The 27597-nt window shown below is 40.1% G+C and overlaps 1 protein-coding gene across 15 annotated transcripts in view; it reads right to left on the reverse strand.

Moving 5' to 3' along the window:
* kif1b (kinesin family member 1B) overlaps positions 1 to 27597 on the reverse strand; it is a 66325-nt gene that overhangs the window by 24411 nt on the left and 14317 nt on the right. For 6 of the 15 annotated variants that reach the window (XM_047364560.1, XM_047364552.1, XM_047364633.1 and 3 more), the window contains exons 3-22: positions 23425 to 23501; positions 23142 to 23321; positions 22625 to 22693; positions 21444 to 21622; positions 20683 to 20794; positions 19291 to 19368; positions 19127 to 19192; positions 18932 to 18949; positions 18553 to 18628; positions 17858 to 17936; positions 17616 to 17758; positions 16975 to 17016; positions 14463 to 14674; positions 13629 to 13708; positions 11497 to 11572; positions 9130 to 9209; positions 8727 to 8833; positions 8214 to 8297; positions 7765 to 7945; positions 7593 to 7665 (exon numbers count right to left, since the gene is read on the reverse strand). In XM_047364560.1, the coding sequence (XP_047220516.1) occupies positions 7593 to 7665; positions 7765 to 7945; positions 8214 to 8297; positions 8727 to 8833; positions 9130 to 9209; positions 11497 to 11572; positions 13629 to 13708; positions 14463 to 14674; positions 16975 to 17016; positions 17616 to 17758; positions 17858 to 17936; positions 18553 to 18628; positions 18932 to 18949; positions 19127 to 19192; positions 19291 to 19368; positions 20683 to 20794; positions 21444 to 21622; positions 22625 to 22693; positions 23142 to 23321; positions 23425 to 23501 (2012 nt within the window). Of the gene's footprint in view, positions 1 to 1377; positions 4939 to 7592; positions 7666 to 7764; positions 7946 to 8213; positions 8298 to 8726; positions 8834 to 9129; positions 9210 to 11496; positions 11573 to 13628; positions 13709 to 14462; positions 14675 to 16974; positions 17017 to 17615; positions 17759 to 17857; positions 17937 to 18552; positions 18629 to 18931; positions 18950 to 19126; positions 19193 to 19290; positions 19369 to 20682; positions 20795 to 21443; positions 21623 to 22624; positions 22694 to 23141; positions 23322 to 23424; positions 23502 to 27597 lie in introns of those variants that run through there. The other 9 variants (XM_047364593.1, XM_047364587.1, XM_047364640.1 and 6 more) reach the window with 7 other exon arrangements.

Here is a 27597-nt window from a genome sequence, read left to right on the forward strand (position 1 = left end):
GCGGGCCGTCCCAGCACGTCCACACACATCTGTCTGTGTAGGGAAGCAGTGCACAGGGAGCAGCTGAAACACTAGACATTTGTCACTTAAAGCAAAGTGCTAAATAGAACTACTTGCTTAAGAAAAATAATGATAAATCACAATTAATTTGGTTAATATTGTAATCATGATTACTTAAAACAATTTTCACCAAGTTTGGAAACACAATGCATTTATCGCACTTGAAAAACAGGATTGCATTGATTACAGTTTCTATGATATTTTTTGGTTTCATTTTTAAGACCAACTAGCAACCTAAAGGTAGTTACAGTAAAACATCCAGAACACAGGTTCTGGATAGACGAAGAATAGACGATACCAATGCAGTGATTTAGCTTAGTGCAGTAATTTCTGTCAGATAAAGACAATTTTATATTTACTTCCTGCCATGACTGTAAAGGAATAATTCAGGGGCATCTTTGCGCCTGTGCAATTCATTAGTAGTCCTGGATGAGCAGGTGTGGCTCCAACTGGGAATTGACTGCTGCATGAGGAGTCAGCCACCTGGGAGAACTGTGGGATGGAGGAGTGGGCCATGACACTACCCTCTGATTGTTGAGCAGAGGAAGAACAGTGTGTGCTTTCACTATTCAATAGAGGGGTTTGAAAGTTGCTAATTAAATCGACAAAATTGCCAATTTGACGGCAGTGGGTCAGCCTCTCAAATATGTGGAAGCGCACATCCGTGAAGAGACATTACAAAACAGGAGCATACCTGCAAATCTGAATATGCCAGGAAAAATGTATCAAGAATCGTTTTTTGACAGTTACATTGTTCTTGTGATTGTTTGGTGCCAAAATTGGTAAATTTGATTAACTGTGCAGCCCTAACGTGAAGTTTATGAAGCAAGAGAACAACTGTAAGTTTTCTCTGCACTTGATCAACTTTCCCTCTTTTAAAATGTGTTAAGAGCCAAAATATCAACAAGTCATATCAAAACAGAGGAGAAACATGATAGAGTTAGCCTAGTAGCTCAGCAGACTGCTAGTAATAAATACGTTGTCAGCAGAAGGAAAATGTGAAAACCGTAGTCAGATATATCTTTAGAAACAGAAGATCATCCCTCAGAAACTCTGATTGTTGCTGTCAAGACAATCTGACATTGCAGTGTCTAGAACGCCATTGATGAATGATTTACATGGAACACGTGTAATGGGCTACCAATGAAAGTTTGTGTTATGGGGACTGGCAAATGTCCATAATTAAATGTCCATAATTAAATCACTGTGGACATAGATTCCTCAATGGGACTTCCCTTGTTCCTACATGTCAACATTTGACTCTGGATTAAGACAAACAATCAAACAAACAAACAAACAAAAAAAAAAACTCTTCAGTAACATGACTGCAAATAAAAGCAGGTAATTTTATTTCAGTCATCATTTGAAAAATAAACCTTCAGCAACACGATGACGTGCTTTTTTGCAAAATACCTGTAAATAATACTCATCATCATTTATAAGTTTAGACAAAATACCCAACATACTGTAGAAGCAACAACACACACAGTCACAATGAGGCACATACTGACAATTCAAAAACCAGATAAACAACACTGGTATGGAGGTTATGTTGCTTTTGAATACTGTACAGAGTTCATTTGATGTTTGTTGCACACCTTCCAGGTTAACTGGTCACCATGAGAACAGGAGCGAGTCTTAAATCGCTACTAAATGAGGAGCAGCTATTAGGGTTTAGGACTTATAGGTTATGACATGCAGACATAGATAGTCATAAAGGGACAGTAAGAGAGAAAATATACTGTCAAAACTTATAGTAAAAATCTAAATGATATCATTACCTAAAGATTCTGATAGTCTTTATAACACATTCCTCACGTTTCTGATTAAATGTTCTGAAGGACATCTGATTTCAAGTTATAAGCATTAATGGGATGTTTGTAGGCTACAGATGCATGCAGCAAGAAAAAAAAATAAACCAACATGCAAACATTTCTGCTAAGCTATCAGACGAAGCTAAAGCACAGAATAATGCAAGATTGAACAGATACATCTGAATGATTATTTATCTGGATCCAAGAAAAACAAGGCTGTCCTCAAAATCTCATTGGATATGGACATTTCTCCTGAATAACAAGTATGCAAACATTTCAAGTCTTTGTCCTTCCTCCAACATTTTCTAGAGGCCAGACTTTGGGAACCATGACAACACTCAGTGGGTATCCATTGACACACAGGGAGCTTTGTGCTTACTCAATGAACCACAAAGCTAAAATTTTAAGGCTGGATCGAACTAAACTTGCAGTACAGTTCACAGAGTGTTTTTTATGACTGGGAAAAAAAACCTTCAGAAAGGTTTGGACTATAAAGTTGACATATCAACTGGGACTATGTCCTCACATTTCAGCATAGTGGTTCATTAAACCCTTAGTGAGCTGCAGGATTTAAAAACGAAGAATAGATATCTGATAGGGGGGTAAAAACAATGTTCAGAATCATGTTACAGGTTCAGATTAACCATCAGTGTGCTCCCTGGTTAATTACACTGCTTACCCATGACTTGGAGTGCAAAATACCATAAAGTGGTGGCAGTGACGTGAAATAAAGCACAGGAAAAGATACAAATCACACAGCTGCTTGCAAAAGAATTGAATAAATCAGTGTGTTAATATTAAAAAAGATTTTTTTTTTGGTGCATTGTGAAGTTTCTTAAAAAATAAGCAAAACTCATGCCAGCACAGTTTGTAAAAAGGAAGAAAATGAAAATACTGAATTGCAACTACACAGCATGGTTAATAAAGTTGGTGCATAAAAAGGCACTTTTTGAATATCACATGCATTTAACATGATTTCAGTCTCAGTTTAAAGAGGCACACCTTTCACCAGTGCTTCAAGTTATTTATATTTAAATGAAAATCAAAACAAAAATGGCTGTTTGATTGCTAATTAAGGAGAGTTGTGATTTATAATTTGTGTATTTCTCTCAATCTGGCAGTCAGTCAAATGGTACAAAAATGAAATAAATAAAGACTGCTTTCTGCTCCCCAACTTGGGCAAGAGCATGTCATTTGTCATTAATCATTATGAAAATGGTAAAAATGTAAACTCAAAACATGAACATAATTTTGGCAAATCAAAGCATGATTCATGTATTGTCATAGATGCTGATAAAAATGACCCTCTTATCTGTTGGCTTGAAATCCTCTCAGTGCTACTGAAGAAAACCAACACACAATGCAGCAAAAACCGATAAAAATGAGGAATAAGATGTTCGTGATGATGAGAAAGTCTTTTTGTTTACATTTTGAATAATACTTGGATCAACCAGTAACACATGGATCAAGTGTAATAGTCCCAGTCAGTTTTGCTGTTGTGATCTGTAATACGTTTGCCCAGTAAAAATGTATGAAACCAGCTTTGTCCCTCTGTTAGTCAGACTGCCGTCTCTCTGCTGGCTTTTAGATTGGGAGCGGACATTTGCCTGCGCATTCGTGGAGGCGGCTGAAAGTTGAACGGAGGGTTAGCGTGGTCAGTGTGGTGGTATTGCTCGTAGCCGCTGAAGCCGCCGTCTGTGTACATCATGCCATTGTAGTGGCACGGCGGGTGCTGGTAATGAGGTGGGGGTTGTGCTGGTGGGTTCGGGTGGTAGAAGGCTTGCGTGTGCCTCCTGATGTTTTCAGGTGGCTGCAGAGACTCCATGGAACCTGAGGGCTGCTGGCGATGATTAAAAGAGTTGCTGCGCCCTCGTTCGTGCAGCTGTTGATTGTTCCTATAGTTGTGTCTATGACCCTGGTTTAAACCTTGCTCTGAGTCTCGTCTGCGCTGAGCTGATGTGCTTGGCAGGGGTGGGGTGGTGTGGACAACTGAGGCAGCCATCTTTGGCTGTACTGCTTCTTCAGCGAGGCTCTCTCCTTCCTCTTCCTGTACAGCTTCTTTAGGCACCTTTAGCTCTACAACTTGCTCGTCTGTAATGATAATATGAGTACCTGGACTCCATGAGTTGCGGTGCTTGGGGTTACTTTTAAAAGGAAAGCGTAGCTTACGGTCTTCTGGTGGTATAAAGCGGTGTGGTCCTGGATGCCGGCGGAGCTGCTTGGAGATCTCTTGCTGCTGAAGGTTCTTGAGGCGTACCTGCTCTTGGCGCATCCAGCGCATGTGACCTCGCTTTAAGGGGGAGTCATCTCCTGTACTTTGGCATTTTTGTGTATCCACATCCTCTTCCTCTGGCTTTTCCTGTAGTGGAGGTTTCCCTTCTTGAGGGCTCTGAGTACTAGTCGCACTAGTTGGAGCTCCTGCACTTGGAGGCTTTTCTTGGCCCTCCGGGGTGATGAGAGGAAGAACCTTTTCCATTTTCACCATTTTGTTCCTGAGAGCACGGATCTCTTCATCCTTCATGTTATTCTGCTTCTTCACCTCGTGCAGGATATCCTCGAGTTTATCAATGTGCACTTTTAATTCATCCATCACTACCCCTCCAGGGCGAGAGCCGTTTGTGATGACCTCCTCGATGCGCTCATCGCCAACTCCCACAGTGTCCCAAACATCCCGAGCCACGGCCCTCCACGAGTCCCGCTCATTGGGGTCCTTCTTGCAGTAGCTAGCACAAAGCTCCTTCATCTTCACAATAGCCAGAGCTTCAATCTCCTGTCGTGTGTGGCGGAAATCGTTAAGCGCTACCTCATAACAGATTTCTTTCACTGCCTGGATCTTCAGGTCCGAGATGGTCACCCACTTTGAGTCCTTGGTGATGCGCCTTCGCTGGGGGATCTGGTACATTTTAACTGGCTCTCTCTTTTTCCCACTGCTGGGTAATCCACACTTTTTCACTATGGTTTGCAGCTTGCTGGGCGGTAGCTTTTCCCTCAGGGAAGTGATCAGTCTCCAGCTCTCTTCACAAGACCTCTTATCTGAGTCATCCCCACTATCAGAGTCTCCATCCTTGAGAAAACAACAAAGGACAAAAACCAAAATGGTTCCCAAAAAAAGGAGAAATTACAATGGGAAATCAAGGAGAAGATGAAAGAATGGTTTAAAAAAAAAAGAATGACTAAAAAAGGTATGAATATGCAACATGGGAACCTAAACCTTGAGCAAAATAAATGTGATGGTCCAATTAAGAAAAATTCCCTGGATTTGTAGGATTTAATTATATTCTATGTATTTACCAACAGGGATGTCCTAATCAAAGCAGCATCAGATTTGGATATAAACCAATCAATCTGACCAGGTTTTAAATGCTCTGTATCCTTTTCTCTGACTAACCTTAACTTACACTGTCTCTGGTTGCGTTTCAGATTGTGAAAATAAAATGACTTACAGAACTGGATTTTAAAACAAATTTTGTTGATCTAACAAGTCAGGGTTTTCCCTAACTATCTGTTTTTCAACCCTGACCAGCTCTGCACGATGTGCTCAGATTTCTGCATATAGTTTGTGTAGGGGAGAGCTCTGCAGAAAGCAGCTGAAACACCCATCAATAAAAGGCTATGTTGTTCAAAGCAAATTGCCAAAATTATGAAGCAAGAGAACAACTTTTTTCTGAAAGCTGCCTGCACTGAAATATGCTACAAGCCAAATTACCAGTGAGTCAGGGAGTAAACATGTTGATAATCTCTGAGCAATTCAGCAAACTGCTTTACACTAAAACATCGTTGGCAGGAATAAGATTTAAATTTATAGAAAACTATGTTTACACAAAAAAAAAATTGCAGGTCAGAAAAACTGCGGGGCCAGAATGACACACGTGAGTGAGTAAGTACAATGGAGTATAATACCACTGGCATGTAGTAATATTTTACTGCATTTTTAAGTGTATTCATAGCTTTGGTTGTAATGAAGTATCGGACTGTGACTTTGTAACGGTAAATGCCTGTTCTTAAATAACAAATCCTGATCAGGACATCCCTAGTTTGCATACATCGCAACTGTGAAAGATGTATGGCACCATGCAGAATCATCTCAGCAACTTTACTCAAAATTAAGACAGAAAAGAAATTTAAATGTAACAGTGGCTTCATTGACATTCTTCTCAGTTTTTCTTTATCTTTCCCAGTTAAACGGCCACACTGGTCTGAATTTATGTGTTTAAAATCTAACATCTCAAAATTGGGAATAATTTTATGACAAGTGTGTTCCCTTTGTTGCATATTAGTAATAAAAGCAAAAGCATGTCTATAAAAAGGAAAGGAAATAACAGATGATAGTTGCTGGTTGGAGTACTTTTCTAAAGTTTTGTGATCTTCCTCTTCTTAATTTAAGGTTTTACGATTTGACAGCTGGATCCCAAACATGCGACAGTGGCATGCATGTAGGTGGACTTCGGAGCCTTAGTCCAGAAGGTTTGAGTGGCTTTAGTATTAGTTAGAAGACAGTGTTTTTGCAGTTGATAAGAAAGTCAGTAGAGAGGACGAACAGACGTGAGGGCAAGTGTTAATACACTACAAAAAAGTTGTTAGTTGGAAAAACAAAATGCAGTTTCTCATTTTTTTGTAGACAACAAACATTACAGATCACAACCAGTCGGCACTGATGGCCAGTTTTTGTGTATGAGACTATGTCTGTGGCCAGAAATGGGCATGTCATGTCCCTGGTAAAGTGAAACTTTAATGCTTGACGTTTTGCACATAAACCCACAGGAATATGAGAAAAGTCTATGTATCACTGATTTAATTGTGAGCAGCGAGAACTCTATTGTGAAGCTGTGCCCTCAGTGCTGTGCGCCAACAAAGAGAGGTAGCCAAAGAAGTCAATGAGAAACCACATTGTCACTATCTGTCCAAAAAAAAACTACAGCAGGAATATTTTAGTTGTCACAATGCATTGTATACGTCAGCAACTGCATTGAGGAGATGAAACTCAGGACAAAAAACCAGAGCAAGAAAACGAGAGGAGAAATCTAATCCAAGCAAATCAACAGCCACTTCAAAGAGTTGAACAGCTCAGCAGCAAACACTGCAACTTATTCCAGAACCAGTAGGAGTTAAGAAAACATGCTAATAACGTGAACCATGCAAAAGCAGCATCATTTTTTTAAAGAGAGGGGAATCAGGGGCTCAGTACTAACAATTACATATCCGTTTAGAAGAGTTTTTTGTTTTTATATCCAATCCGATTTATCTTCAAGTTGCTGTTTTGCAAGATTCAGATCCACTATTGGCATTATAAGAAAGGGGGGAAACGGGGAATTGGAAAGTTTAACAATCTAAGTCTAAATCGACTTTCTATGGAAAAATTCAGTTAAACTCAGAAAAAGACAAGAAAAAGCTCATCTGTCTCAAACCAGACAAACTTCCATGCAAGAAAACAGACATGCACCAGAGTAAAAATGTGATTCACACACTGAATTCACAAATATCAGCGCTCAACTTGAGTTAGTTTAATTGAGGTTTAAACGTGCCAATTTAATAAACTTTCCTCAAAAGTCAAACACAAAACAACCCAAACTAGGTAAACAAATCAAGAAGCTGCGTCTAACTGTAACAAAATGAGTTTAAAATAAAAACTAAATCCATAACTTCTCTCCTCTTAAAACCAATTTCCTTTTATAAGCATGCTAGTGGGTCTGGATTTTTTTCCTTTTTATCAAAACTCACCAGTCGCTGTTGCTCCAGAAGCTGGTCTGCTTCTTCCTTCTCCTTTTTGTACAAGATTTCCATCTCGGTGAGCCTTCACAAGTGCAGAAAGTATTTTGTGATACACCTAATACATAAAAACAACACAAAAACCTAATCCATTCAAACAATGAATAGAGGACAGCTCCAATACCTTTTCTCCATTTCCTGCTTCATGTCGATGCCCTGTTTCTCCAGGAGCTCTCGCTGAGCAAAAGTCCAATCCACAGGCTCCACGGGGGTCTCGGCGGACGGCGTTTTCTCCCGTTCAGCTCGGGCCTGCTCTGGGTGGTTAAACCGGAACACGTGGTTCTTTCCCATAATGATCCGGTTACCTGAACAAAAGTAGAGCACAAGTGTTTCAGAGAAAAGCATCAAAACATGGAATTAGAACAGACATCTCTCATCTAGAACAGTAAGAATCTTTACATCTTCCACCTTATGTGGTGTCTGGTCCAATACCTAATGAGCCAAATAGCCTACCTATACATATTCAAATAGTTATAGATATAATAGAATCAATTTTCTCATCCCCACCTCTTTTGATGGTTAAAAAAAATATATGTATTTCAAATTTTATCAACAAACAAAATGAGTATGTACCTGAACGAAGTTGGATTGCTTCCTCAACACGTTTGCCATTGACATAGGTTTCAGATCCCTCACATGGCACCAACATGACAATAACTTCAGAAATACAGAAACAACAACTGTCAGAATTAAAAGGTCATAATCATTTTAATTTAAATAAAAGATTAATGGTTATATATACTGATTATAGACAATTATAGCCTAGTTTTTTCATTCACTGACATAACACCTAATGTAGCTTTTGTATGTATTTTAGGAGCCTTTGAAATCCACAAAAATGTTTTGTTCTCATGGAATTATCTTTATTTTTCAGTTTTTTTGTCAATATAAAATGTGGGTAAATCTTCAAATATAGGATTTAGGCAAAAACAGATTTAGACATTTGTGGGGGAAAAAATATCAAATAAAAAAAAACATTTAATGGAGCTCTAGTATTTCAATCTCTCTGTCTCTAAAAACAGTTAAAAGCTTTCATATACTTCCCTTGTTCACCATAATAACAAAAATAATTAAGTTATTGCCCACCATCTCCGTTGGCATTTCTTTCGCTTCTGAAGATGCAGTGTTCCTCCTTGATGTGAGCTCCACTTAAAACAATGTCTTGCCTCCTCTCAGCATCAGCCTGACCCACCCTGAAACAATCACAGAGTCCATTTACAAAAGACTGGCTTTGCCATTTCATTGTCAACCATTTAAAAATGTAGCTGATGTAAAATAGCTCCTTGGCAGGGGTAAAATGTAACCAAATACTTCAAAATAGGACAAAGAGAGGACAGTAACCTAAGATTGGAACAAAAATGCAACCACTGCCAGATTGCAAGACCCTGACTCTTCTAGTTTCCCTTGCTAGACATAAAAGCCAGAAAAATGAAACAAGCTGTCCACACTCTCTGGAACGTGTAGGTTTTATTATTCAGGTTTTAGTTACCTTGTAATGCCATCTTTGATGTAGTAGAGCAGACACTCAGACATTAGAGGGTCCTCGTTCAGGTTGACCAAGTGTGGAGTCTGCAGATGAACAAGAAAGGCATAAATATCACAACAAAACCTTTCACCAGCTTTAGACAGTCATTCTATATCAAGCAGAGCTGCTCCTCTGAAGACAAAATGAACAGTTGAGGTTTTTCTAAAGTATCTGATGCATCACAAATGGACTACAGGTTATCCTACCGGCTATGAATCCAAACCAACCTTTTTTGGGGAAAACACCCCATTAAAGTCTGTATAGAGATCACAAGGCTTCTCTCTGAAATGCTAACCAGTGGAAAGGAAGACAGTAAAAGGACAGAGAAATATCAGTGAAATAAAATGAATATGAGGATATGAGCAAAGAAGTAGAAAACTACTAGCAGCAGCCAGGCTGGACTAGCATCTCTCTAAAGGTCAATTAAAAAGGAAATTTTCTAAATCCAAAGCTATATAAACACCTATATACTATATAAACACCTGGTTTTAGACCACAATAATTTATTAGTATGGTGTAGGGCCTCCTTTTGCGGCCAATACAGCGTCAGTTCGTCTTGGGAATGACATACAAGTCCTGCACAGTGGTCAGAGGGATTTTAAGCCATTCGTCTTGCAGGATAGTGACCAGGTCACTACGTGATACTGGTGGAGGAAAACGTTTCCTGACTCGCTCCTCCAAAACACCCCAAAGTGGCTCAATAATATTTAGATCTGGTGACTGTGCAGGCCATGAGAGATGTTCAACTTAACTTTCATGTTCATCAAACCAATCTTTCACCAGTCTTGCTGTGTGTATTGGTGCATTGTCATCCTGATACACGGCACCGCCTTCAGGATGACAATGTTTGAACCATTGGATGCACATGGTCCTCAAGAATGGTTCGGTAGTCCTTGGCAGTGACGCGCCCATCTAGCACAAGTATTGTGCCAAGGGAATGCCATGATATGGCAGCCCAAACCATCACTGATCCACCCCCATGCTTCACTCTGGGCATGCAACAGTCTGGGTGGTACGCTTCTTTGGGGCTTCTCCACACTGTAACTCTCCCGGATGTGGGGGAAACAGTAAAGGTGGAACAATACATGTTTCACATTGTCCACAGCCCAAGATTTGCGCTCCTTGCACCATTGAAACCGACGTTTGGCATTGGCATGATTGACCAAAGGTTTGGCTATAGCAGCCCGGCCGTGTATATTGACCCTGTGGAGCTCCCGACGGACAGTTCTGGTGGAAACAGGAGAGTTGAGGTGCACATTTAATTCTGCCGTGATTTGGGCAGCCGTGGTGTTATGTTTTTTGGATCCAATCCGGGTTAGCACCCAAACATCCCTTTCAGACAGCTTCCTCTTGCGTCCACAGTTAATCCTGTTGGATGTGGTTCGTCCTTCTTGGTGGTATGCTGACATTACCCTGGATACTGTGGCTCTTGATACATCACAAAGACTTGCTGTCTTGGTCACAGATGCGCCAGCAAGACGTGCACCAACAATTTGTCCTCTTTTGAACTCTGGTATGTCACCCATAATGTTGTGTGCATTTCAATATTTTGAGCAAAACTGTGCTCTTACCCTGCTAATTGAACCTTCACACTCTGCTCTTACTGGTGCAATGAGCAATCAATGAAGACTGGCTACCAGGCTGGTCCAATTTAGCCATGAAACCTCCCACACTAAAATGACAGGTGTTTCAGTTTCTTTGTCCAACCCCTGTAGGTGTTTATATTGATGCTACACAGTGCTTGCAGGGTAGATGCAGTAAAGAAAGAAAAGGGAAAGTTTAGTCAGTCTAACTGTTTAAATAAGAGACCTTGGGAACAATAGATCTGAATCATCAACGTAGAAGTGAGACGCACTTTAAAATCATTTTAAATTATCTAACTTCTAACCTAAACCGAGTTGTCCAGAAGCACACAATTATAGTTTTAAACCATGGAAACAAGCACAGTTTGGGTACTACATTACAACTAAGAAACTACCAGTCCTGGGAACCAATCTAGTGCTGGGAAGACACTTTGTCTGTTCATTCAACTAAACAAACCTTCTTGGCAGTAAAGCAATCAAATTGCTCATCTAATGGACCATCATGGCTAAGCTGAGTAGGTGAAAAAAAGAAAAAGAGTGGACAGCATGACAAAGTGCATTGTGAAAGAAGAGCTGAAAATAAAGGGACGGTGCTCTAGGGAACAAGATAAGATGGAAAGCAGAAGTGATGGAAGATATGCAAATATCCACACCTTCAGAAATTATGATATACCATATGATATAAGTGGTATCACACTATTGATGTCCAATTGTTTCATCCTTTTCTTCCATTCCAAGACTTCCCTACCTTTTTAGGAGAGAACACGCCCAAAGTGCCTCCATCTTCACGGATTGCCACACCCATCTCCGCAAGAAGAGCCTCCCTGTAACGAAGACAACACTGCATAGTCATTAAGGGCTTCACAAAGCATGTTAGACATACAGGGGTTGGACAATGAAACTGAAACACCTGTCATTTTAGTGTGGGAGGTTTCATGGCTAAATTGGACCAGCCTGGTAGCCAGTCTTCATTGATTGCTCATTGCACCAGTAAGAGCAGAGTGTGAAGGTTCAATTAGCAGGGTAAGAGCACAGTTTTGCTCAAAATATTGAAATGCACACAACATTATGGGTGACATACCAGAGTTCAAAAGAGGACAAATTGTTGGTGCACGTCTTGCTGGCGCATCTGTGACCAAGACAGCAAGTCTTTGTGATGTATCAAGAGCCACGGTATCCAGGGTAATGTCAGCATACCACCAAGAAGGACGAACCACATCCAACAGGATTAACTGTGGACGCAAGAGGAAGCTGTCTGAAAGGGATGTTCGGGTGCTAGCCCAGATTGTATCCAAAAAACATAAAACCACGGCTGCCCAAATAACGGCAGAATTAAATGTGCACCTCAATTCTCCTGTTTCCACCAGAACTGTCCGTCGGGAGCTCCACAGGGTCAATATACACGGCCGGGCTGCTATAGCCAAACCTTTGGTCACTCATGCCAATGCCAAATGTCGGTTTCAATGGTGCAAGGAGCGCAAATCTTGGGCTGTGGACAATGTGAAACATGTATTGTTCTCTGATGAGTCCACTTTTACTGTTTTCCCCACATCTGAGAGAGTTACGGTGTGGAGAAGCCCCAAAGAAGCGTACCACCCAGACTGTTGCATGTCCAGAGTGAAGCATGGGGGTGGATCAGTGATGGTTTGGGCTGCCATATCATGGCATTCCCTTGGCCCAATACTTGTGCTAGATGGGCGCGTCACTGCCAAGGACTACTGAACCATTCTTGAGGACCATGTGCATCCAATGGTTCAAACATTGTAACCTGAAGGCGATGCCGTGTATCAGGATGACAATGCACCAATACACACAGCAAGACTGGTGAAAAATTGGTTTGATGAACATGAAAGTGAAGTTGAACATCTCCCATGGCCTGCACAGCCACCAGATCTAAATATTATTGAGCCACTTTGGGGTGTTTTGGAGGAGCCAGTCAGGAAACGTTTTCCTCCACCAGTATCACGTAGTGACCTGGCCACTATCCTGCAAGAAGAATGGCTTAAAATCCCTCTGACCACTGTGCAGGACTTGTATATGTCATTCCCAAGACAAACTGATGCTGTATTGGCCGCAAAAGGAGGCCCTACACCATACTTATAAATTATTGTGGTCTAAAACCAGGTGTTTCAGTTTCATTGTCCAACCCCTGTATATCCTCTCTACATCTCTGCAACAGATGCATGTCATTTAATTTTACTTAATGCCACAAAAGCTGTGATGAAACCTGAAGGATAGGACCTAACGATATAGTAGAGTATGTGATTTTGTCTGACTCAGAGGATAGACAGCAGCAAGACTGCAGGAGTGAGGCGACAGTGGCAAATCTAACAGCCAGTTTACAGTCTCAGATTGAAAGCTCTAAAAACTCAATATCAGACAACATTGGAAATTAAACCTGTAAAACGCAGGAGAGTAGAGAGAAAAATCAGCAGTCACAGATATGAGAAAGACAATTTACAAACGGGGCATTTTCCAGTAGGCTCCAGGGAGACATCAAGAGAACCACATTTATCTTCACACACAATTAAAAAAAAAACTGTTTCAAATAAAGCAACAGCTGAAAGCAAAAGGAGAGATACAAGTAAGAAAAACAACTGCTGTTACATCCACACAAAAAATTCAGCAGAAGATGGGTTTATAACACTGGATTGCCTGTTTGGAAAAGTTAAACACCAAGAGTGCCACAGCCTCCCATCATTTGACGTCACAAAAGTGTGGGGGCAGTTTTCCAAAGCGTCACAGCACCCGACATCCAGCACAGACAGACTGTAAATCCCAATTACATCTGAAGGTGGGGCTGCACATGGAGGACACGCACTTCCCCTCCTCTCAGCAGACGCATATGGAAATGAGAATACACCATCTGATTAAACTGACCTCTCCATTCGGATTGCTTCCGTCTTCCGTAGTTTCTCCTCCCAGGTTTCATTGAGCTCAGCAATTATCTTTTCTGATTCCTGAATACAAAAAGAAAAATATTAGAGCTTTGAATTAAGTGTATTTTAGTTAGGCCAACCTCTTTAAAAATAAAAAGGGGGAAATTGTTAAAACAATATACTGCAACTGTGAAGTTGTGATTTTGCTCCAGATATTTAGCTTTTTAAAGAATCATCACACTAAATATTTAATCAATCAGATTACAGGCCTACAGTGTAAAACAGGTCCAGGGAGAGTTATATTTATTAGAGGTATAAAGGATAACTTTGACTAAATTGTAATTTTTTTGGGGTCGTTAAAGTTGCCTCCTTTATAATAAGAATATGATTCGCCTCACTGTGATAGCTACAAGCCAGTAAGACTCAAGTCTATTTTTGTCTCATTTCCTCTGTATTTGCGTTGGCGCTTGACGTCACTGGGATGACAGACAGATTGGAAACCATGGTTGTCATGGGAACTGCAGCTCCAACTCACTGCTCTTGCAGCCTTATGTTGTTGTCTTATCTACAGAGCAGGACCGTGCAAAGGAGTATCATGAAGCACTGAGGAAACACGTGGAGTTAGTGTGGGGGCTAAAATTAAACCACTGGTAGTAAAATATGAAACAAAATTGTTAAACAAAAACCTTGCCTGTGCTATTAAGGCTTTTATTTATAGCTGAATTCAAATGAACCCCCCCGCCCCTATTGGCAGAGTTGCCATAAAGTGACCTGTAGGATATTTGCATCTTGAATACTGTAGGTGCACTAGTGTTATTTACTCTAAATACTCTACCTTGAGTCTTTCAATGGCCTCCTCTCCTCCTGGTGTGGACATGATGCGCTCCTGGATGCTGGTGACCGACTGAAGACCCACCTGGTTGCACAGTGCACCAGAGGACGGAGAAGCTGTCAGGGAACCAATAGGGGCTGTGGAGAAATGGCCAGGGCGTTGGTTCTCTGAGGCTATCAAGTATCTATTCTTATTGTTCTGAATGTCTTTGAGGTCTGAGCCAGCAACAAGAGAGAGAAAGACAGAAGTGGGGGAGGCCCAGGGTTTAGGGTGGAGGGAGTAAACACATAAAATGGAGGAACCAAAGATCAAATTGGAGGAGAGAGGAAAATAGGAAGGTTTGGGGAAAAGAAAGGAAACAGGAGGGGAAAGACCAACGTAAGACATACATTTTACATCAGAAGGTTAAGACAAAAAACCAGAATGCAGAGTAACTACAGAAAGCAGCAGTTTTCACTCTAGGACATTCTCTGGTCCGATTCCTCATCATCTTGAGAAGAATTACTAGATATTACCATGAGCTCAGATTCACAGTTTACAGGCCACTGCTCTAACGAGTCAGAATTACAAACCGTGTGTGAAAACTGCTGTTAGTTTTTCAACTAAAAGGATGGAAGTGAGATGGAGACTGCAAGAGAGTGCAATAATAGGACAAGACAGACCACCAGACATGCTGCCAAAGTCCAGCCCGCAGTTTGGTTGATTAACTCACTCTACACATGCACTCGCAGATTCAGAAACACAGCAAAGCTGCAGCCGCCTTACTCAAAGGTTAATGTGATGGCTGCATGGCTTGTTAAGGCAGCATCTAATGTGCTCTCTAGGAGATGCAAACATTCTAAAAGAGGTTAAATTATGTAAGAGTGATATTTCTTGTGGGGGATGTCGCCTTTGTTAAAACAGGAATGTTACATCCAAAGAAACCAAGGAGTAGTAGTAGCAATTCCTTCTTATTTATATTTTTAACATAAAATATTTCCGGTTGAGTCCAAATAATTTATATTTGCTTGAAATCTATGGTTTCAGCTTGAGTCTTCTAGCCAGTGTAACTATACTAAGAGCATTTATACACAAACCTGTTACATAAATTGCTGTTTAAATCAAGAACTTTTTACAGAGTGATTTATCCACTTACTAAAGGAGCTACCATTAGCTTCGCTAGCTAGCTGGAAACAGTTTACATGGTAAAAACTGTATACTTGTACCGAAAATTATCCACTGGCTTTAGCTTCAATTGTTAAGCCTTCAAAAGATCAACGCGTCCATCATTTTCCTTTTTTTCTCCCCAAACCAGCTAACTCACAGAGCTAACACTAGCTTAGCTAGCTTGCTGGAAACAACTGGGCATTAAACTGTGAAAACTATAAAAGCTAAAATTTGATCAATTCCCATGTTGTTCCTTTTTTTCCTAAGCCATTTCAAACCGCCTACTCATGAACTTTACAATAGGCTAAATGGCAATATTAGGGTAGTAAATGGTTAAAACTGCATAGCTAAAATTAATAATTAGCTTTAACTTGGGTTGTTTAGCCACATAGTATTGGATATGCTACCTCATCTGTTTCTTTTAACTGTTTAATACTTAAGAAACTATCCATGTAGTTATTGTTACTATTAGCTTAGTTACTTAGCAACATTAGCAATTGTAATTTAATTTAAATGAGAAAAAACTAATTCACTTTTGCGCATCTTACTCCAAAATTTACAACTTTTAGATGCTCCTATAAATGAAAACGAGTAACAATAAGTATGTGACAATTAAACTTAGAAATTGAACATAAGTTCACCCCAGTCATTACTAAGGGCAAGTAAGCAATAACTTTTGGTTACATTTGCAGGGCCAAGTGGGCAGAGGTGTATTAGCAGAGGGCACACTACAAAATTATTCAAACTATTACAGCACACTACATTAGTCAACTCCATATACACACTTCTCAAGCAGCTACTTAGAAACAAAAATATATATGCACCTTTCCGTCTGTAGATCTGAGCCTCACTTTGAGAACTCAGCAGTGGTATTCTAAAGCTTTGAGCACTGTCACCTGCGGTGGATTATTAGTAAAAGAAAACATGATAAAAAGCAGCAAAAGCCATTGGCAGCAAAAAAGAAAAAGACAGTGAGTGACAGAAGGTGAGACATGATTATAAAATGATCCATGGGCGCTGGGGGTGGGGGAGACCAATATATTATATATAATATATGTTTTTGATATAGTTGGATGTAAACCTGCAAAAAAAAAGAAGCTGCCTCAACCCCATCATCCTAAACAATAACAGAAGAGCAAGAAGCAAAGCATGCTAACCTACTGGCATGCTAACCCTTGCCAAATCAGAACACCTACAAAAGCCTTGCATTGCCGACTTTTATTTCTTAAGCCTTTTTCTGGCTTTTAAGCAAATTCATGCAAAGCTGGTAGCAGATTTAATATATAAGCAGTGGGGGTCCTAAGCAATTAGCCTTAAGAATTTTAGCAAATAGTGATATACAAAGCATAACTGCCACACGTATACACACATTTGATTCCACTTCCTGGGTAATCATCCCCCACTGGATCAACTAAGGGGAGCAGGAAAAGATGAGAAGGATCAGACGTCAGTGCTAGTAGTATGAGAGGAATAACTTTAGAGGGCTGAATGGAAATGATGACAAGGACGAGATGCAAGGTCATAGACTGACTGGTTAAGTACCATGTCATTACACATGATGTAAGCAAACATTAGCAAGTAGGCAGTTTGTTAATCATTTCAGCTATTTGAACATATACATCGTGTATGTCAGCATTATTTATGCTGACATTGCTGTCTTTTCCTAATTGACAAGGTTACGAGCCCTTACTCTTGTATATAGCAAATGGGGTGTGTAATATTTAAATCTGGTTCACTTTGTGTTGTCAGGCACAATAGCTAAAAGTATATTCTATAAATCTGGGTCCCATCAGAAGCCAAATACAGATTATATATGAGAAATAATAAATTGGTACCAATGAAAATATATTTTAAAAGCAAATTTCTTTGAACTAAGCACAAGTACAGGCACTTTGATAGAAGTAAACTTAAATGACATAGAGCTTTGAGACAGTGATGAACAAAGAAGTTGCTGCCAGCTTGAGGGAAGCCCTTGGTGAACAGGCCGCTGCCACGTGGCAGCACACTCACTGTCCAGGATGTCTCCCAGGCCCTGAGCACGGAGCAGTTCCTTCAGCCGAGACACTTCGTCCTTCAGCTCACGCACCAATTTATTATTGGGATCCTCATTAATAACAGCGTTGCATTTGATGTTCTTAGCTCGGTCAGCATAGCTACAAAAAAAACAAAAACAATAGGCATTACCTGTTAGGGTTTGAAATCACACACATGCTTTAACAATGTGATTAGTGAGATTGTATCTATAACCTTACCGCAGTGTACTGAGGGTTTCATCATAGTTGATATCTGCAGGACTGAGGGCAGCTACCATGGCTGTTCTGGAGTTTCCACCTAGTGACAAAAGTTTAGGAGTTATGCCAAGTCTTTTACTTTTGCATGATAGAATATTATCTTTATTCCTAAATGCAACAAGATTTCCCTCTACCACTATAACAGATCATGGTTAGATGCCTCTTTTTCCCCCAGAGCCTCACCCATGTGTAATAGCAGCAAGGGGAATGATAGAGGGTGTTTGTATTTGGGGTTGGGGGGTTATGCTTTATATTTACAATTTTGAAGCTACTGTTCAATAATATATTGTACAATTTTTGCAATATATACATAATAAAAAGATTAACCATAAGATTTCCCTCTACCCAAAATGAAATAGTAAAATATGCAACATCAAGGAAGGGCTGAAGAAACACTCCCTGTTCTTTAAATGCCTGATCCGAAGATAGAAGTATCCTGTGGTGTTGTTAGTTTGAAATACAGTCTGCTGACAGAGTTCTCCTTAAATTGGCTGGGAGAAATGCACACTTGCTCCAGTCATTTTTTGTACCGCTGCTTTGTTTTCCATTACACAAATGGATCACTTGCTATGCAAAAATAAAGACTTCACTAAACACCTCAGAGACGCAGAGTCCACCAGTTAAGCATATTTATCAGGCATCATTAGGGTTCATACCAAGGTTCTCCCTCAGCAGCCAGGTCAGAACAGAGTCTCTGTAAGGGATGAAGTCCGTCTTTTTCTTTTTCTTGCTCTGCGAAGGAACAAAACTGCTCAACATAAAGCTGGAAAAACTGATGCAAAGCTTGTGCTTTCAGTACTAAACAGGATGGAAAGATGTGGAATGAAATGGTGTTACATAAAAACAAAACTGCTGTGAATAGTATTATGAGCAGAAAACTATTCTGATGATTGTAGGCGTAATTGTGCGTGTTGCCGAAAAGCAGAGCACATGAGGTGATAAAATGGCAGCCGTTGAATCTGGACAACTTTAACAGTCTGTATGGTAATGATTGATTGCTTTGGAGATTAGTGCTTTAGCTGTCAAAGTGTTTACCTTGCTGGTACAGTTATCCTGTGTAAGCAGGCATTATAAGGACAAAAGGAAAGAAAACAGAGGGGCAGATGTTACAGCATGCCAGGCTACAAACAACAAGGCCTTTAGAAGGCAGGGTCAAAGGTCAAGAGGGCAAGAAAGGCTGTAGAAAAGGAACGTAGTAGCAGGAAAAGGAATTGGGCTTAAAGCACTTACCACTTCAGCCAAGGCAGAAATGACCTTTCCTAATGTGGTGAGAGATTTGTTGATGTTTGCTCCCTCCTGCAGTTATGAATAAAACATTAATTAAGACACATACAGATGACATCAGTCATCTGATGGCTGCTGCTGCTGTGTGACCCCGCAGATGAGACTCTTACCTTTAGTCTGGTACCTTTAGCTCCAGTGGAATCTGCACGTTCACTTCCTGCCAAGTCTACCAGACTAATTTTACTGACCTGAGGAGAGAGTGCAAATCTATAAGATGCACAGACCTCATAAATACATTAGATTTGCATTAAGCAATGTTAAATGATGTAAGAACTGCAAGGCCATAATACAGCAAAAACAAATAGATTTTTCTTCACACATTTTGATAATGATCATCAGGTTTTTTATGAAACAGATAGATTGTTCTTTTCTTCTGAGAGCTATCATTAAACAACAAATCAATTATTGATACCAATTGATACCACTGAAATAAGAGGTCAGAGTATCTTAGTACAAATCAGAATGCAGAATAGAAGTTAAAATTCATCCCAATACAGATTTAGGCATTCATGAGATGAAGCCTGGCAGTAAAAACAGATAGAGTGGTTGAATACAATGGCCATTGTTTTTAAAACAACAGTGATCTTTGTGTCTTTACAGCATCAGAGGAAATGCTGGAAGTCAAATCTAAAATGGCTCCGTCCCCCTTCCCCCGCCTCCCATCCTTCATTCAGGACAGAAGTAATCCATTTTCAAAAATTCTCCACAGTATAAAGATTTTCCCATCAGCTGTTCAAGTCAGTCTGGCAACAGCTAATTCAGATCTTTTATTCTTAACCCTTCCACATATTTTCCACATATTCATCCTTTGTTTGATGCCAAACCCACCTAAAGTGTGTAAACCCCAAACAGCACAATATAAGTCTCCTGTGACCGTCGCACAGGGCTACTGCAGTTTTCAACGGTGAGCTGTGAAGATATTTTTCTACCTCCTTTACCCTCCTCCTCCCTCTTTCTGGTGGCAAGAGAGATATTGACAGAGGTAGAACAAAACCTCCTATCCCAGTAGTGGTTGTTGCTTCAACATGTTCCGGACCACTGTTTTTTTGTGTGTTTTTTAAATCAGGTGAGTTTGCTGCCACAACAAAAGGCAGGAACGTTCCTGTAGACCAACTGAATCTCAGAAGCCAAACGCGTTCTTAACGTCAAAACTGAAATCCACCAATTAGAAAATGCTGCAGATAGGAGGCTCTATGCCTTGGACATGAATACAGGTTCTTCTCCTGCCTAACGGCCAGCAGACTTTGGCCTCTGTGTCATGTCATACGTATACCCCAGGGAAACAAGCAGTTTGATTTACCAATGAGAAGATCCAAGAAATTCTAACAAACTTAAAAAGTAAAATATGTATTTAAAAAAATGCCTCAGTTACATTCATTTTCTAAAGATTATTAGGGGTACCAACAGTGATTCTGTTAAAAACAATGAATTCTCAACATGCAGTCATTAAATCACAAAGCATAAATGTTTTTAAGTATGAGAAAGTGACTGTCTGGTCTGACCTTTTCCGTGGTGAGGTCCGTCTCGCTGTCGTGTTTCTTCTGTGTGAAGACGATGGTGAAAACTGCATGGGACCTGCTGCTGGTCTCATTCATGTTGGTAGCAGCAACAGTTCTACATGTTGGCACATAGGGGCGCAGTTATATCAAAATACACTTTAAACAAATTTTCTGCACACATTTATCTTCTATTAAATTAGTCACTATGATAAATGCTGGATAAATAGTCCTGGGTGTTACAAGCAATATCATCCCTGGGTTTTTACACATATTAAAATGCATCATGTCCAAGGGATCGGTTTGTGCCGTGGAGGAGGATAATATTGTGAGGACACCAAATAGAAAGTGTACAAGGCACACTCAGAAGGATGGCCACAGGGGAGACACCGGCTTTACACGCCGTGTTCTAGAAATAAGCCCGCTGAGTCAGCACAGAGAGATTAAAGCAGACTTCACTCCTCCCCACAGTAGCTTTCCTAACACAGCAGAACATCCATTCATATTCTCTCAGTTCTTCATGTGGAAACTGTTGATGAGCAGTAAATGAACACAGATTATTTCTATGAAGAAGTCAAGTGATGCAGATTTAGCATGACTTGGAGGACTCAAATCTAGCAGGCTTTGGCATCTTAAACTATTGATTCTGCAATTCTAGATGATGGCAGAACACAGGTTTTTATCATTCACCAGCCTGAGATTTTGAAGATGATCAACGTTGTAATAACAATCCTTTTAAATCCCCTTGAAATAAGGGCATGACTCACCTTGCTTTGTTTCCTGCATCCATTAAATCAGCAATGTCTGTATAGGATGTAACGGCTAGCTTGGACAGGTCTTCCACATAAGGACCCAGCAGCGGATGCTCTCGTACTCTTAGGTTCCCTTTGTTCTTAGGATTGAGCAAATCTCGCACCCGTTCACAGTAGATCTCCATGTAACTCACCTAAAATAACGTTTGCAAAATACAGAAGCATAATGTATTAGGCGAAGCTCAATTTTGAGGCTAAGCCTCCCTAGAAGGTTGAGGATTAAAAAATATATTAGCTGCTCTAAAGAATGCAGAGATATCACTCAATATTTGAAACATTTTAGGAGACAAAGGCAGTGGCAGAATCTGTTAAATTTAGAGATACGCAGAGAAACTCGCTAATGATTAAATCTAATCACTTTCAGCTGGTCGGAAACTTTTTCTCTGTTCCAGTCAGTGAAAAAGTGCTCCCAGGACACCCTAGCAAGAACAATTTTCGATGTGAAAGTTGTACATGAAGGACGAAGACACAAAGTTTTCCGTATCTGTGAAGTGTTTAAAAAAGAGGTCGGCTGTAAGATGTTATGTAAAGGAAAACTGTACTTCTAATGGAGGCTCTAATGAAGGGAGTGAGTCTTCAGCAGATACCAGAAAGGCTGAACGCAGTTAAGCAACGTTTCTGCTTTTTCCTTTTAATGCGTCTTCCATCAGCAGTCAAACATGCTGAATTCATAACTGTTGGCAGACTTTGTTAGTTTAAGGATCAGCAGCTGCGGTTTGAGGTTAGTAATGCTAACCACATTAACTGCTAATATAAGATACTAAAGACATCTTCGTGTCACCTCCATAATAATTGTATCTTAAATTTAAATGAGTAAAACACTGGTTTACGGCAACTTCTCTCACACACGGCTGCGATGCAGCCTCTGCTACCAGTAAAAAACTGTTCTCATTCATCTTCAATGCCGTCACTCACAATCCTTATGGTAACAAAATCAAGACCAGGGATCAGAAATCTATCAGAAAACTGACTGTTGGATCGCTAAATAAAATCAAAAGCCCAGCATATTTGAACGTAGTCAGAATGTGTTTAATATCTGACAAAAATAATTCAATAAAAATAAATAGCCAGTAAGGAGTTGTTAAAAAAAGAAGTCAGGCTTTAACTAAACACCAGTCTCCCTTTATAAAATATACCTCCACTGAGTAGGAGAGCTCTTCTTTGTTGCAGTCTTCATTTATTTTCTCAAACAGATCTTCACAAAGCTGGAAAGCAGAAAAAGATGTTTTTTAATTCACATTAACTGAATTTGAAGATGATAAACAGAAGAGACAAAGACGACAAAACTAAAAGCCAATTTTGCTTATTTAGCAAGTTATGCAAAGGCAAGTCAATTAAGTAACAACTTCATCAAATAATCCAAAAATAATAATAATAATAAAAAAAAGACAGCACTGCTTTCATATTGCAAAAGACAAAAAATGAATTCATTGCATAGAGTTCAGCATTTATAATTGTGAAAAATTCAGAAAATGTTAACATGATAAAAATGCAAAGAAAGTGGAGCAGCAGAAGTCTGGGATCACTTGAGTAAAAAGACAAATGCCTTTAGGTTACATAAAGAACAATTCAGTACAGGTAAAGCCTATAAGACAAAAAACTCTGCTTTAATCTGTATGAAGCGATACCGTTTAACCAACGTAATATACAAACCATGGGAATGATTCCTTCCTGTCCCTCCTCCTGCTTGCCCATCATAGTGTAGGATTTACCAGCTCCGGTCTGGCCGTAGGCAAAGATGCAGACGTTGTAGCCCTCAAAAGCATGCTCCAGCATTTCCTTTCCAATGTCATTGTACACACGGTTCTGTGATGCAAAGCAGGGGTCTTCTGGCTGTGGGGTGAGAAAGAGATCATTAGCATATGTAACTGTGGTTGTTTAGGCATCCGGTAGATAATAAAAACAAAAGTTTTAGGGAATCTGTATGTCTACTCACTGTGGTGTGTGACCAGTAGGAGTAATCAAAGCTGAACGTCTTTGCTGGTTCTTTGGGAGCTTTGGGGTTCAGGATAGCTGAGGAGGTGATGGAAAAGTGGGGTTAAAAACATTGGTTTAAAAACATCAATTATGTCTTTATTCATACAGTTTCAATATGAACCTACCAAGTAAACTTTAAAATGAAACAACAAAATAATAAATTACGCCCCTTTCTATGAGATCAGCGTCTACTAGAAGTAGTTTTAATTCCAATTTGATGCCAATATGTTCACCTCTTGGACCTGAAGGAACAAGTAAGTTGATGCACGATGATAACATGATGCAGGTTAATAACCTGCATCATGTTATCATCCTAAGGATCTGTTGCACATTTATTTTTTTCTTTATTTAAAATAAACAAAAATCTGAATTGGCTGGTCAGCACTTTAAAAAAGAAGACCAGGAATGGTCTCAGACAGAAAAAGCCTAATCAGTATATTTCTAGTATTTATTTATCCAATTCATCCACTTCTTATTCTATGCTGTGTTGCCAAAAAGGAGTTAACTTACAATCAGTTTTGAAATCACAGCACCAAGAGGGATATTTTGGACCTAAAATTCACAAGTCAGTGACACATTACAATATCTTCTTTTTCCTTTAAAGGAACCTCAAACGTTTCAAGTCTTCCCAAGCAGGCCATTCTTTTCTCTAAACCTGAGCCTGAGAAAAATACCCAATAGGTCACAATACCGACATATGCAACTTCATCTGCAACATTTCATCTGCTTTAACTGTGCTGACACAGTGTTTCCACACAGCCCAGTCGGTCAATGAGGCCACACACATTTCTTTGTGGGAAAGAATCTGCTACCATGCCTGGTATGTCGACACCCTCAGCCACGCCGGTTGGTACCCGCAGAACAAGTGTCCTGGCTTCAAGACTATGCTGTAAATGTGACGTAGACAGAGCAGGATGCTGATTTGGTTGTAGATTATTTGCAGATATACACACTCTAGTAACAAACAGCTTAATATTAAAGTTTGCTCATCTTTGGTTGACATTAATTCAATCAGACTAGCGAGAGAAGCACCGTGTCTTACATACACTAAATGTGTGTATGTTGTATTTGTATTATCATTCTTTCTGAAGAAGTCTGGAATTGGCTTTGATGTATTATATTGTGTACCCTGCTGATGGGGTAATTCAAGCAGGTTTGGCTCCTTCACATCAGGGTGCCTGAGAGGCTTCTGCTTCAAGATGTCGCCAGCAGAGAGCCTTGCACGCTCAGAGGATTTTAGCACACTTATCAATAATGCAGGAGAAGAGGAGAGACAGGGATTGCATATCGCCCTCCATGGGTCACATCATGCTGACAGAAAAGCACTGCATGTCCTCTGAACTGCTTTGCACTAAATGTGTGATGATGATTCCAAGTCCTGCTTCACCTTAACAAGCTTTCTTCAGGTACAAATATTGCATTTGCTTCTACACTCTGCAACCTGCAGGTTAAGGTGCGCGGCAGCCGCTTCCATATTGGGCGCTGGAAAAAGATACAGAGAGATGGGTGGCTAAATAAAGCCCATTTTCACCACTGGCCTGCCTCTGAAGGGAAACTGGAGATTCTGCGTGGAGAAATCAAGGGGTGTTTAGGTTACAGACGCCCCTATTACCCTTTCCCAGAAACAATTTAGAGTTGCTATTAATGAGCAGGCATCCTTAGGTCGGATTCTTTGTTTGAGAGATTGCACAGCGATACGAACGAGAAAATAATGGAACGGAGGTCATTTAAAGACAGGCGGATGGTGAAATCTCAGCCTATTCCAGTGAGAGAAAACATTTTTGGACCACCAGGTCTGTCAAATTCCTCAAGAGCCTTTTTGGACTCTTATCAGAAGTACAGGATTATTATATTAAATAAAAAGGTATTAAAAATAGCAGCAGCTGCTTCATTACTTTGCTTCAATGAAAAATCATCCTTGTGCCACATGATTGTCGAATTTGACCAGTGAGAACAGGAAGCAGTTGGCTTGGTGTCATTGTGACGATGTATCAGATGAGTTGGGTCTCATTAAAGCAAACTATAGCGGGGAAAACAATGCAACTGCATACAAAATAATTAGAAATATCCTTTCAAAATAGCATATTCCCTTTAGAATACTATAACTCCCACTGCATACTGGGATTGAACTGACTTTATCTATGGAAACAACCCCAAGGGTCTACAGTAAGCACCACCACCTTTCCATTTAATCTCAATCAGGAATTGCACTCTAGACCTGAGATGGAAGATGCATTTTTGCTGCCTCATAAACAACGTCATAAATCTGTCCCTCTCAACCATGGCAACAGGTACAGGACCAGACTCCGGTTGCCATAACAACTTCAACTTGGCACAGAGGGGGGAGGGATGCGGCACGCTGCGTTCCCTTTTCCTCTCCTCTCGAGCATTCCTTATCACTGAAGGGTGGAAATTGCTTTAAAATACAGATTTATGAACAATAAACAATTCAACGCTGATTTTAGGCTTATGAGGGTTTCAACAATGGAAACATATAGGAAAGCTCTTTCTGAAAAGCTATGGGATTTGTAACTAAGACATTAAGCCACTTATAATGTCAGATCCCATAAGTAATGGCAACTTTCACTACCCAAAGCTTTTTAAACAGCAAAAAGATATAAAACCAAAGCAGATCCAAGTATAAGAACCAAACTTTAACTGAGACACAATTCACTCAGGGCTGAAAATTCCTCCATTTTATGTGAGGAAAAGCTACCGAGGGCCAATAACGGCCATGAGAAGAGTTATTTTTCCCCAAATAGAACTGCACAGCATCCATAGATCCTGTTCAAAATTAGGACTGGGAGTATGTAAGCACTCCACATGAGCTCTCCATTTCAAAAGGAAGGTAGGTAGCAGTTAACTAACCACATCCTGCCATCCAGGGAGCATCACTCGGCCGGGTTATAGCTGGCAGACATTTTCTGCTACAGCGTACAACATGGGGTCCTATAATCCAGGCAGCAAAGCTTAAAAAAATCTGACACCTCCCTAATTAGGCTGTTAGGTGGTCTCCAAGCACCAGGTGGGGACTAAAAGCTTTTGCCTTTCACAGGAGACAGACAAAGTCTAAAATGGCTGAACACATCAGCCTCTCTTTTTAAGTAAACCTCTAGGGAACTGATAGCTGTTTGTTCAAGCTGATCAATGCCAATTTTAAAATCACAAGAAAGAGATGATGGCAGGAAATGACTCCATATGTAAACTTTGAACGGAAAATAGAAATAACCTGCTAAAAGAGCAGACAGATCAGAGGATTTAAAATTCTACAATAACACCAACAAGTCTGCATGCACTGAGTGCACTCAGTAGCGCAACATATTCTGCTCGTGTGGCCAGTTTTAAGAGAGTTGTGCAACTCCAGAAAATCTTCTGCTCAATGAGATGTTTGTTACAGAATACAGAGCTTCATAGTCTACCCTTAAATACCAGCTGATATAGCGGTAATTCATTTGAACATTTTATTTCCCATAGCAACTTTATTCCATGTAGTGCCAAGCCTACAGAGGCACTCTCCTGTCCGTCACCGGTTCATTGAAGAGACACATGAGACAACCGCATACGCACAATCCTGTGGTACTACTACAGGCTCTATTTGACCCAACATCCATGCTTTTGGAAGATAAGGTAATTTTCTCGTTTTGATTTTTATAAATGGACGACCAAAACGTCTTGTAGGCAAGGGAGATGATCCTTCCTGCCCGCAGCCATCAGCATCTACAACAGCTCTTTAAAGAAACCTGTATAATATGAGCTACTACAACATTTACTTTCCCTTTGGGACTAATAAAGTATTTTTGAATAAATTATTTTTCTTAAATTGAAGCTGCGTTTTTTTCAACCAGCTGACAAGTTGTGCGCAGCATTCGGTGGGAGATTAGCAGCTGTCAGTGTCAGAAAACGCTGATCACCCAAGGACCTCCTCCTACATCGCATTGAGAGAACTTGTGGTACGAACCGTATCATGGAAGATTCACTTTTTTAAATCTTGGGACCTTGATATTGGTAATAAGGCCTAGTCAATAGAAAACAGTAGATTTTCTGTTCATTCAGATTATATTTGCCTAATTGATGAACTATTATACAGTTAGAAGAAAATAACACTAATGTTTTACTCCTTTTATCGTACAAG

Source organism: Girardinichthys multiradiatus, chromosome 1 (genome assembly GCF_021462225.1).
Source record: "Girardinichthys multiradiatus isolate DD_20200921_A chromosome 1, DD_fGirMul_XY1, whole genome shotgun sequence".
In the NCBI taxonomy this organism is placed as follows: domain Eukaryota; kingdom Metazoa; phylum Chordata; class Actinopteri; order Cyprinodontiformes; family Goodeidae; genus Girardinichthys; species Girardinichthys multiradiatus.